Source organism: Tupaia chinensis, unplaced genomic scaffold, assembly GCF_000334495.1.
Source record: "Tupaia chinensis unplaced genomic scaffold, TupChi_1.0 Scaffold000093_1, whole genome shotgun sequence".
NCBI lineage: Eukaryota > Metazoa > Chordata > Mammalia > Scandentia > Tupaiidae > Tupaia > Tupaia belangeri.
The window spans coordinates 11,392,671-11,404,589 of NW_006159555.1; the positions used below are offsets into that span (position 1 = coordinate 11,392,671).

An 11,919-nucleotide genomic window follows, 5' to 3' on the forward strand; every position below is an offset into this window, starting at 1 on the left:
AGGTGAGAGACAGGCAACAGGATTACAATGGGCTCCCATTTGTGTTTTTACAAAAGATCTTTCCAGTAGCCCCAGGAAGCGGGTGAGTCTGTCATAATTGTTGTGCACTATTGATAAATACAAAATCACCTCAAGGACAAACTGTTGTAACACTACTCTAGAATGATCGAATTGAATTATGGGTTACAGTTCCTTCCCTAGATGAGAAAGACCTTTCAACCTCCCTCATGCCTTCCCTTAGTACAGAGGATATAAGGAGCAGACAGATAACTCTTTGCTTAGAGATATGGAGTAGTATATTTTGGGTGGCGCTCTGCTGTACCTGTACATTAATGGAAATTACAGTAACAGTCTTCTTCCAGGAATGTAGGAGTTGGGGAGCCTATAGACTTTTCTCATTGTCCTGGATAGTCTCCTTGACTAGACCAGTGTTTTGCCCTGAGGTAAGGGTTGGGAGCTAGGGTGGATTCCCTGTTTGGGTGGCACAAGCCCCTTGAGGACGATGCCGAGGGACATGGCAGGAGTGGCCTGGGATTGAGGCAGAATCATGATGTCTGGAGCGTAACTGCAGCTTATTATTTGGGGAACCATTCAGAAAGGCTGAACCTGCTAATTTTTCAGTGGGGGAAGATTGGGTATTCCGGTTCCTTGATGTCTTCTCTGTCTTGATTCTCTTCAAAGGACCTTTGACTGGAGTCAGCCTTTTTTTAGCATTTTCATTTCTGGTTTTGGCCACTTTCTCATGTGTAGAGAGCATGGATTCTACACAGATGCCACCTTTTGTCTTGGAATTAAAACAATATAGAAAGGATTTCATTTTATTTATCAAGCCGGATTCTGGAAGGCTGGACTTCTGGTAAGTATGGGCTAGCAACCCTGAGTCCTGCAAAACCTGACCTTGCAAAGTTTGACCCAGCAAAGGCTTACCCTGAATTAGTTGACCCAGAAAAGACTTGCCCTGTGAAACTTGGGGCACCACAGGCTGGGCATGGTTAGGAATCCTTGCAGGTTTGAGGATAACATTTGGCTTGGTTTGACTGGCTTGCAGAATTTTTTCAGATTCTTTTTTCCCAGGAACTCCTGAGAGTTGCCCAGACAGCTTAAACTGAGGACGATACTGGGGCCTATGTTGACCAGGATCAGCAAGACGAAAGCTACGACTCCATCGCCAGGAGCCTTGGGGTATTCTATTGAGAAGCACCCCTACTGGAACATGGTCTTCCTCAGCGTGTGGTTCTTCTGTGGCTGAAGAGAGCCCAAGCCCTGCATCTCCTTCACCATGGTCCCCACCTGTTTTGGGCTTCCCTGGGTCCTCTCTCATTTCTGCCAGTGTAAGGACTTGGGCTGAGTCCTTGCTCTTGCCTGGGCTTTGGGGCTCAGGAGTCCAGAGTTCTTCCACACTGGCGTTCTTCACACTGGACTCCACCTGAACACAAAGGACATGGGTGTCTATCATATCCCCAGTGGGTTGAGAGATCTTGGAGGCCCACTGAGCAGAGCCACAGGGCACTGTTTTAGAAACAGGTTGATTTTGATTCTGCTTCACTGCCTTCAACTCAGTGGCCAGCTGTTCTTTACAGTGGATCCACTCTGGATCTGTGGCATGAGATGTGTCTAATCCAATGGGCAGTTCTTGGAGCAGTGGATTTTCCTGGTTGTTTAGACCCCCAAGGGACTCTTGTGTGGATATGTTCTCTGGGACTGCTGCAGTTTGTTCCATGGACTCCCGTGCCCTTATGGGAATTCCCAGTTGTATCTCTAAGCCTTTTTTTCTCAGGTGAAAATTGAGCTTGATCAAGATATGTGTACTGAATGAGCGGGGTCTGACAGGATGTATGTAGCTTTCTAGAAGCACTGTCTCCATTGTTCCATCCACCTGCACATCATGCTGGACATCTTCTGTAATGTCTGTACAAGTCTCATCATCCTGAAGGCATGGCCCAGGACTCTTACACTGTTCTTCAGATGGGATCATCTGAGTCGGGGGCTGTGCTGAGATTTCGATAGGCCCAGGCCCAGGTACCCTCTCTGCGTTTACTGACTGGCTGTTGCTTGCCGGGGCCACAGCTCTGGAGAGAGCCACATAGTAGAGAGAAGGCAGCCCTGACAGAAAGGCCAGATACTTGTGCCGTAGAGTCGTCTCCAGTTTCTCAATGGCTCCTTCAGACAGGGGTTGGGTCAGCTTAGGATGTTCAGCAGCAGCACTTGGTAAGGCCTGCTGCTGCAGATCAGGGGCCATGGGCTTCCAGGGCATAACTTGATGATGTAGGTCAGGGTCACTTGCTGCTTGCAGTTCCAGGGGCTGGCTTTCTGGAATGCAGAAGAGGGGAGCCATTGCCAGGTTCCCAGTAATTCTGTGGTCCCAGGAGCTGTATACCTGGGCAGGGATCTTGCCCTGGAGGATCTGTCCACATTTGGAGTCAATGTGGCTCTTCAATATTGCCTTTGCTTGGGCAAAAAAGCACGGCATGGGGATCAACACTGGGGCCACAATTGGTGAGAGCAGGTCCCCGGCCTCACTGGCCTGTAGAGCTGTAGAAGGAGCGACGCTCATACTGGTGAGGGCTGTGCTGCCCCAGGACAGGGTCTGCTGGTCATTGGAGGAGAGGAGCAGCTGGATGGACTGCTGGATCTTCTGGGGCAAGCCCCAGCGATGGTGAATCAACTGCTTCTGGAGGTGGAATTCTAGCAGCCTACGGGCAGGCTCAGGGAAGAAGAGTAGTTTCCTGGTGAGGACTGAGCTGGGCTTCCCTGGCCAGGAAGTCTCCACAGTCTCAGGAGCCTGAGCTTTGTCACAGGGTTCATTCTGCATGGGGCTCTGGGCATGCTGCCTTCTGCGGAAGACATCCGGCAAACCCGACTGCAGCTGGAGCTGCCTCTGCAGCAGGTGCCACTCCAAGGCTTCACACTCAGCCAGCGTCAGAAATGGGACATTGATCTGAACTTGTTGATGATCAGATGAAGACAGCCAATTTGGGGGAAGTGGAAAAGAGGGTGGGGCTGACTGGAGTGGGGTTTTAGGCAGCAGGGGGAGGAAGGAGACCTCCTTAAAGAGAAAGGGATCCTTTAAGAGTGGTTTGTATGGGCTCTCATTCTGAGAAACGCCTTGAGGACCCAAGAAAGTGGTGACAAGGGACTCACTGTGCAGAGAAGGGAGGCCACAGAACAGCTGGCTGCATTTCTGCTGCAGGTGGATCCCCGACTCATTAACCTGTTCTTGAGGCAGTGAATAGGGGCCATCTGAGACTTCATGGACTGGAGAGGGCAAGGCTAGAGCCATAGGGTTCAGAACTTTCTGGCTGTGGTGCCTTTGTTGTGGGTCTGTAATGGACCATTCAGAAACCCAAAAGATCTGGGTAGGCTGACCAGCCATACATGAACACCAGGTCTGGTGGGAAACAGTCCCAAATCTATGAACTGGTACTTGAGAAGTATTATTCATGAAGAAACACAGTGGTTGGTTATTTCTAGGGTGATAATTCAATGGTGGGTTTGGCATATGCTGTCTCAGGGACTCCTCCACGCGCCTCGGGAGCCCCCATCTCTGGAAATGCATCCATTTTTTAACATGTACCTCAAGAAGCCTCAGGACTTCAGGACTGAGGAATGGCAGGTGGGCAGGGTACTCCATATGCAAGACCATGGGATGTGTCAGGTCAGTGATCTCTTGGTTCAAGGACAGCAAAGAGACCTGGGAGTTCATGGACTGCTCGCCCTGGTTCCCCTCAAAAAGGTTAAGGCTGCTCTGTATCATCTCCTGCTGGTTCATTGGAACCATAGGCTCCTCAAATCTTGAAGGAACCATAGTCGCAGGGCAAATGGGCACAGCTGGTATTAGATATGCCTCCTCTAGTTGTTCCTCCCAGTAATGTTGGATGCGGACTGCCTTGGTTGACTGGTCAGCTGACTGGGTTAAAGTTTTCTGATCCATATATTGTGCCAGTGTAGGGGTTACAGACGCCGGTGAATGTTCTCTGGGGTGCTGGGAACAAACCTCCAGACTGTCCTCAAAAGACACACCTGACACAGACAGTATCTCTAGACAAGAAGATCCTCTGGACAAAGTGGTGGGCACCTGGTTGTCTTCACCCACCAGCAATTGCTGAATCTCCTGAGTCACAGCATTGCAGGTTTGGCAGCAGGGATCGGCACATAGGAGCCGCCGCACACTTTCCTCCTGAGGAAGCCAGCGCTGACTAGAATACAAATATGGCAACTGTTAATAATAGTGTCACCTGACTCCTTGGAAGAGTGTAACTTAAAGATTGGTACTGTCCTCCCCTATTCCTGCAAGTTCTGAGCTCTACATCCTATGAGTGTCTACCCTATACTTTTCTTGCTAAGAAAATGGCATTTAGTAAGGTATGAAATGCTAGACTGGGAGTCTAGGGCTTGTTGGCAAGGTCTCAGACAACCCATGGAAGGATATGGCTGTCAGGGAGGACAGAAAGCTGGAGTTAGTTGAGCTTGTGAGGAAGCTGAACAAGGAAAAAGGACTTGGGCAGGTAGAGAGTTTAGGGGTTAGGTGATATGGCATCACCAAGAATATCACCAGGTAGGAACTGGATTAGTCTCATTTGGAGTTAAGAAAGCCAAAGTATAGTATTCAGTACACCCAAACCGAAAAATGAAGTCCTTGTGAGAACTCTACACTCTAAGGACTCTGGGATGTTCCTGTCACTGTTCCCAGCTTCCACTAGGAATCAGTCTCATTTTTTAGAAATTTTTAAAATTCATGATAGAGCACATGCATGGGGGGTGGGGAGAGAGATAAGAGTACCCTCCACAGGGTCTTGCCACACCATTGTTCCATTCTTCTAGTTCTCCAGCCCAATGGGTCTTGGACTCTCGCATGCATGTCCGTCATGTTATAGGCTTACCAGGCCAACAAGTCAACTTCAGCTGCCATGTGGGATCCAACTTCTCTTGAGAAGCACATTAGTGATGAGCCCCAGAGTCAGCCCCCATTCTCTAGAAATCTTAAAATGATAGGTTTATATCTAAGGACTCTCCTCAGAACTGGCTTTCTGAAGACATAACCAGAGGAGGTAATGTCAGCAGGGTCTAGCCAGACGTAGTAGAATTTGTACATGAAAGGGAGTAGCTATAAAGAGAACACAACAGTGATGACCTCTTTATGTAAAATCCATTCTCTTGACTGAAGAACTTGTCTCACGGCTGAGTGCATCTCCATGTTGAATCATTTATGAATTATGCACTAGTCAAATCCAGAATTCTAGAACCCTAGCCCAGCATAAAACTGGGTGACTCTTCCCTCCTGAAATGTCTGAACCCCATGCCTGCCCTGGTAATCCTTTCAACTGGTGAACCAGCCTGCACAGTGTATGTCTCCCTCTGAGCTGCAATCATCCCTCTTTTCATCCTTGCCCTAGGTGAAACCTAGATATGATCACAGGCAAAGTTGGGAGTTAAGAGACTGCAAAATACAAGAAATCACCTTTTCATGACAGAGATCAGTTCCCATGGCTTCTCAGCTTCTTCCTGGGAAAGTCTCCTAGCTGTGGAATCAGGAGACAGTGTTACATGGCACAGAAGAATTTCAGAGGCATCCTATAAGAAGGTAGAGATCTTTGATTCTCAGTAAGAAGGAACTGAAAATGCCAACTGTCTATACTCTGTGCATTTCTATGTACGATATGTACAATCTTTATGACTTGTTTCCAGTATCTATTCTTACTTGATCTTCACAACCGTACTATAAGTGAGTGGACCATCAGATGCCCATTTTAAGGAGAACAAGACTGAGAGATGAAGTGACCTCCACAGTACTGTAAAACTGGTAAATGGCACAGTTAACAGCATTTCCCTGCTTCCTCGGCTCTTTAGTCCAAGGGGAATAAGTTAGAAAATATTGAAATATTTCTAAATTCTGATTTCCCACCCATAGAAGTCTTTTATAAAAACTGTTCCTCTAAGGAATTTGAACTGTCAGTGTTTAGAGCAGCTAGATACTAGGGGTCATATAGAGATAGGATTCATGGGACCCTCCCCCACAGTGAAAGGGAGTCAGAAGAGATTGGGACTTTACCTCTTGATGCTGCATCTCTAGCCCTTTGCCTCACTTTTTGGTGACGCTTGAAGACAAAAACATTAGAATGTAAAGCTGGGATGTCATTTTCTTTTCCACATTGAAAAGGAATCAAAGTTCATGGATATTTTTCAATCCATTCCTATATATCTTTCTCTGTGAATTTTACACACTAGCCTACCTTTTCTTTACCTAATCCACCATTTTTAAAAAGAATTATTTTTTTCAGTTTTATTAATTATTATTATTATTATTTTTAATTGACCAGAGAGAGACAAAGGTGGAGGGAAGTGAAAAAGCAAGCAACCAGACCCAGGACTTGAACTACAGTTAGCCATGTGGAAGTCCAGTGCCTTAACTGCCACACCACCTACCAACCACAATCCATCATTTTTTAAATTTAACTTTATTTATTTAGTCATTTATTTTATTTTAATTTGACCAGAGAGGAGAAGGATGAGAGAGAGAGAGAGAAAGCAAGCTGCAAGGGCCAGGACTCAAACTGCGGTCAGCCATGTGGGAGTCCAGCACCTTTAACTACTATGCCACCTGCTGGCCCTGAATCCATCATTTTTTTAAAAAACCCAACATTTCTTTTTTTTTTTTAGAATTATTTTATTTAGCTTTATGTATGTGTATATATATATATATATTAACTTGACCAGAGAGAGACAGACAGAGGGAAAGAAAAAAGAGAGAGAGAAAGCAAGCTACCAGGTGCAGGACTTGAACCACAGTCAGCCATGTTGGAATCCAGCGCCCTCAACCACTATGCCACTTGCTAGACTCTAAACCCTAACATTTCTATTCTCTGCTTCTGGTTCACTTTGAGTCTTTTCCAAACTCTATACTTCCCATCCAGTTTCCAGGAATTCTGCTAGAGACTGAGGATGAAACAAGAAAAAATGAGACAGATTACCTAAATGTCCACAAATAGATGAATGGATTGAAAAAGTGTGGCACATATACACTGTAGAATACTACTCAGTCATAAAAAACAATGTGAGACCCTAGCATTTGATAGAAAGTGGACAAATATGTAAGATATACTGCTAAGTGAAGCAAGCCAGACTATAAAAGAGAGGCATTGTATGTCCCCACTTAATATACACCAAATGCCTGAACTCTATGGCAGAAACGGAAATACTGGACAGTATAAAGGCATGGAAAGCAACTGTGGATACAAAAGACAGGGATAGGGGAGGAGGGTGGGAAATGGTGCAGGGTGAGAGGGAGGGAATCAAGGGAAAAAAATAAGTTAGTAAAACATTTAACAAACACAAAATGGAAAATTATCTGTTGAAGATAATATGTATGGTCATATCTTGGATTGAGTCAATATATGGTATATTCTGGATGAGATGCTGTAATGATATCCAATGAATGAATGAATGTAAAATAAATAAATAAATAATTTTAAAATATATTTGATTCTAATAGTCAAATGACTTCAGCTTACACATGCTTTAAAGGACCCAAACCAGAAAAATCCCTGATATTGGGAAGTCATCTGAGAATCAAGGCAATAGATTCTGTCTCATCAAATTCTCTGCTCAAGCCAAATACAGAGATTCTTGATTTTCAATTAAATAATGCTACAGGGAAGGCCTGGTACTGAATTACTTCTAGGCTCTGAGAAGAAAAAGACTATGTAAAATTAAAGGTAAAAATTGGCAAAGATGTCAGTGAAATCATAAGGGAAGGCTTTGAAGCTTAAAAGCTTTTTGTCTGAGACTTAATTAGTTCAATTATGGTTATAATGTCTCCCTACCCGGCAGCAGCACCTTTCATGTTCCAAAGTCAATCTGTGATAACTCTTTCTCACTTGCCAGATGATTAGGAGAATGATGAAGATGGAACCATAGGTATATAAGCAATATCCAATGTCCCACAGAACAAAAGTAAGGCTCAACATGACCTAAACCTCCTTAGCATGAGGAGACCAGCCATTTCTATATCTACCTATTCAGGGTGTGGTGCCTAATGACTCCAGTGCTAGCCTTTGTCATGTCCACCTCACAGAGGATGGAACCAAGCCATCAGACTGCATCACAAAGCTCTCCTGACTCATAAGCAGGGAAGCTTATGTATGACTCAGTCTACAGATGAGGGAGTCTGGTTATCTGTAAAGGTTATGGAGCCTGGAACTTACAGTGCTTTACTCACAAAGCAGTACCTATTTTCTACTTCCCCTTCACTCTCCATCCCTTCCACCAGCCATGATGATTACAGTGGCTGGATCACACATGGTTGACCTTGTGGTTTGAGTCCCCAACCTGAAAAATATGCCGGGCAGGTGTGTGTACATGCCTAAAATCCTGAAAGGAGAAGTAGAGAAAAGATTGCAGCGTGACCATTCCCCATGGGCAGGGGTGCTTTCTCTCTCTCCTTTCTTCTCTCTCTTCCTCTCTCCAGCAAGTGTATTTGCCCTCTTGCAAAAATAAAAATAAAATAAAACTTGTCTTATTTCCTATCTTAGTCACAAACTAGCTGTTGCTTATGATTGGACCTGTTTATTTCTGGGTAGAAGCTGTTTGCCTATAGGACTTTTGTTTGTTTGACCTGGATTTGGAAAACCTTTAAAGCAGAGCAGTGTTCCAGTTCAGGCTTTAGACTCAACACTCCTGTGCTCTGACCATTAATTTTTTTTTTCTTTTCAGAGGGATTTTTTGCTATAGGGCACATGCACTCACTAGAGACACACAGAGAGGAGAGAGAAAGTGAGAAATCACTCCCCTCCAAGGGGGATGGCCACACAGTAATCCCTTCTCCTCCAAGCTCCTCTCAGGATTTTGGGCACACACACAGACACACCCAGTGTGAGCTTTAAGCCATCAGGTCTGGGACTTGAACCGTGGTCGACTACGTGGGAGTCCAGGGATGAAACTATTATACCATCTGCTGGTGGTCCCTTGCCCATTAATTTACACATGTATGTTACCTGCTTGACTTCCACAGGTATTGTGATATTTTGCTAAACTGCTGGACGCTGAATATCTTTGAGAAGGTTTTGCCCTGGTATGGTCTCAGAGCCAAAAAACATCCTTGACTCAGAAGAGAGGATCAGCAGATGGCATAATGGTTACATACAACCATAATGGTTTGACTCCCAGACCTGGTGGCTTAAAACTCATGCCGGACACATGTGCGTGCATGCCCAAGATCCCAAGAGGAGAATGGAGGAGAAAGGATTGCAGCATGGCTACCCCCCCACCCCCCAGGGGTGATTTCTCACTTTCTGTCTCTCTGTCTCTCAGGTGAGCACATATGCCCTATAGCAAAAATCTCTAATAAAACAAAATTCTCAGAAGAGTTTATTTGTTCCCTCCTGTAGCATCCAGCCTTCCACTCCACTGGTGTGGTAGGCACTTAATGTGCTGATCCCTAAGCTTGGTGGTATCAAGGGTGCAAAGACATTTGAGGCATGTTGCCTGCCTGCTCGCAATACACTTAAAAATCTAGTTTAAAAGACAAGACTGGGGCCAGCAGGTGGCATGATGGCTAAGGGTGCTGGACTCCCACATGCCCAACTGTTGTTCACGTCCCGGACCTGGTGGCTTGCTTTCTCACTTTCTCTGTCTCTCTCTGGTCAAATTAAAATAAATAGATGCTACATTGAACTCCATAGAGACAGTGCTGGGGCAAGTGAGAGCCAGACGGGCACTGGGCGACTCTGTGCCTCGCGGAGGAAAGATAACTAAACATGGGCAAAGGAGATCCTAAGAAGCCAACAGGCAAAATGTCATCATGTGCATTCTTTGTGCAAACTTGCCGGGAGGAGCACAAGAAGATGCTTCAGTCAACTTCTCAGAGTTTTCTAAGAAGTGCTCAGAGAGGTGGAAGACCATGTCTCCTAATAGAAAGGAAAGTTTGAAGATATGGCAAAGGTGGACAAGGCCCATTATGAAAGAGAAATGAAAACCTATATCCCTCCTAACAGGGAAACAAAAAAGAAGTTCAAGGATCCCAATGCACCCAAGAGGCCTCCTTCGGCCTTTTTCTTGCTCTTTTCTGAGTATCACCTAAAAATCAAAGGAGAACATCTGGCCTGTCCATTGGTGATGTTGCAAAGAAACTGGGAGAGGTGTGGAGTAACACTGCTGCAGATGGTAAACAGCCTTATGAAAAGAAGGCTGCTGAGCTGAAGGAAAAATACGAAAAGGATATTGCTGCATACCGAGCTAAAGGAACTCGTGATGCAGCAAAAAAGGGGGCTGTCAAGGCTGAAAAGAGCAAGAAAAAGGAGGAAAAAGATGAGGAAAGTGAAAAAAGATGAGGAAGAAGAGGAAGAGGATAAAGATGAAGAAAATGATGAAGATGAATAAGTTGGTTCTAGTGCAGTTTTTTTCCTTGTCTATAAAGCATCTAACCCCCCTGTACACAACTCACTCCTGTTAAAGAAAAAAATTGAAATGTAAAATAAATAAAGCTAAATAAAATAAGATTTTTTGGAGAAAGTTTTGCTATAGGGCTTGTGTGCTCTCCAGAATGACAGAGAGAGACAGAGAGATGGAAAGCGAGAAATTACTCCCCAGGGGGGATGGTCATGCCGCAATCCCTTCTCCTCCATTCTCCTCTCGGGATCTTGGGCATGCATGCACACGTGCCCAGCATGAATTTAAGCCACCGGGTCTGGGACTCAAAGCATGGTCGACTACATGGGAGTCCAGCAACATAGCCATTACGTCAACTGCTCGTCCCGAATAAAATAATTTTATAAAAATGACATGATTAATTCACATGATTCAAGAACCAATTTTTAATTTTTTTTTCCCATAGGAAAGAAATTTCTTTTCTTTTTTTCACTTTTTCTTCCTTTCTTTTTCTTTGCCATAGGGTGCATGTGCTTGCCAGGGAGAGAGAGAAACAAAGACAGAAACAGTGAGAGGGAAAGTGAGAAGTCATCCCCCCACATAGCTGATCTCTCCTCCTCTATTCTCCTTTTGGGATCTTGGGCATGCACACATATGTGCCTGGCGTGGTTTTCAAGACCCCAGGTCTGGGACTTGAACCATGGTCAGCAATATGGGAGTCCAACAATGTAACTATTATGCCATCTGCTGGCCCCAAGAGAATTTTATTTTTAAAAGTTCTATCTTCTTCTTATTGTTATTATTACTAATTTTTAGAGGCTTTTGCTATAAGGTGCATGCACTTGCCAGAAAGACAGAGACAGAGAGACAGAAAGTGAGAAATCATTCCCCAGGGGGGATGTCAACGCTGCAATCCCTTCTCCTCCATTCTCCTCTCAGGATCTTGAGCACACATGCACACGCGCCTGGCGTGAGTTTAAGCCACCGGACTCAAACAGCAGTCAACTACATGGGAGTCCAGTGACATAGTCATTACACCAACAGCAGTTGGTCCCAAAAGTGCTATCTTAAACTGCAAGGATGTTCATTAAACATCACAATTAAACATGCCAGAAGAGAAGCCATATTGTCAAAATGTCCAATTAACCCACTCAGACTTCTTAAACCCACTCTTTGCTGACTTGTAACCATGTTTTTTTTTTTTCTTTCTTTTATTATTTTTTAACAAGAGAAAGTAGACAGATACATGTTGGTAAATGCTAACCGCCCATAATCACACAGAGATACAGTGTAATCTCTGGGCCCTATAGACAGAGAAAGGAGGAAAAAGCTAGAATTCTATTTACTACTACACAGGGCCTTGCACCCTCCAGCTTCCAGCAGAGCAAAAGGAATAGGCTTTTCTTTTTTCCCACAGAGCACAGTGGTATTGATTCCAAATAGTTTTTTTTTTTTTTTGAGAGGTTTTTCACTATAGGGTGCGTGCGCTTGCCAGACAGACAGAGAGACATAGAGACAGAAAGCGAGAAATCACCCCCCAGGGGGGATGGTCACGCC

At 44.9% G+C, this 11,919-nt stretch overlaps 1 protein-coding gene across 2 annotated transcripts; it reads right to left on the reverse strand.

Annotated features, from left to right (window-relative positions):
* Positions 1-283: 283 nt before the first annotated feature.
* Positions 284-8,016, reverse strand: LOC102489003 (protein FAM205A-like). 2 transcript variants are annotated; one of them, XM_006143220.2, is made up of 4 exons: positions 7,821-8,016; positions 6,050-6,095; positions 5,459-5,519; positions 284-4,196 (listed from the first exon to the last, which is right to left on the reverse strand). In XM_006143220.2, exons 1-4 carry the CDS (start codon positions 7,962-7,964, stop codon positions 458-460), a joined length of 3,990 nt encoding a protein of 1,329 aa, XP_006143282.1. In that variant the 5' UTR covers positions 7,965-8,016; the 3' UTR covers positions 284-457. The 2 variants fall into 2 exon arrangements, with proteins under 2 accessions (XP_006143282.1, XP_006143283.1); XM_006143221.3 differs by having other exon boundaries at positions 7,834-7,886.
* Positions 8,017-11,919: the final 3,903 nt, after the last annotated feature.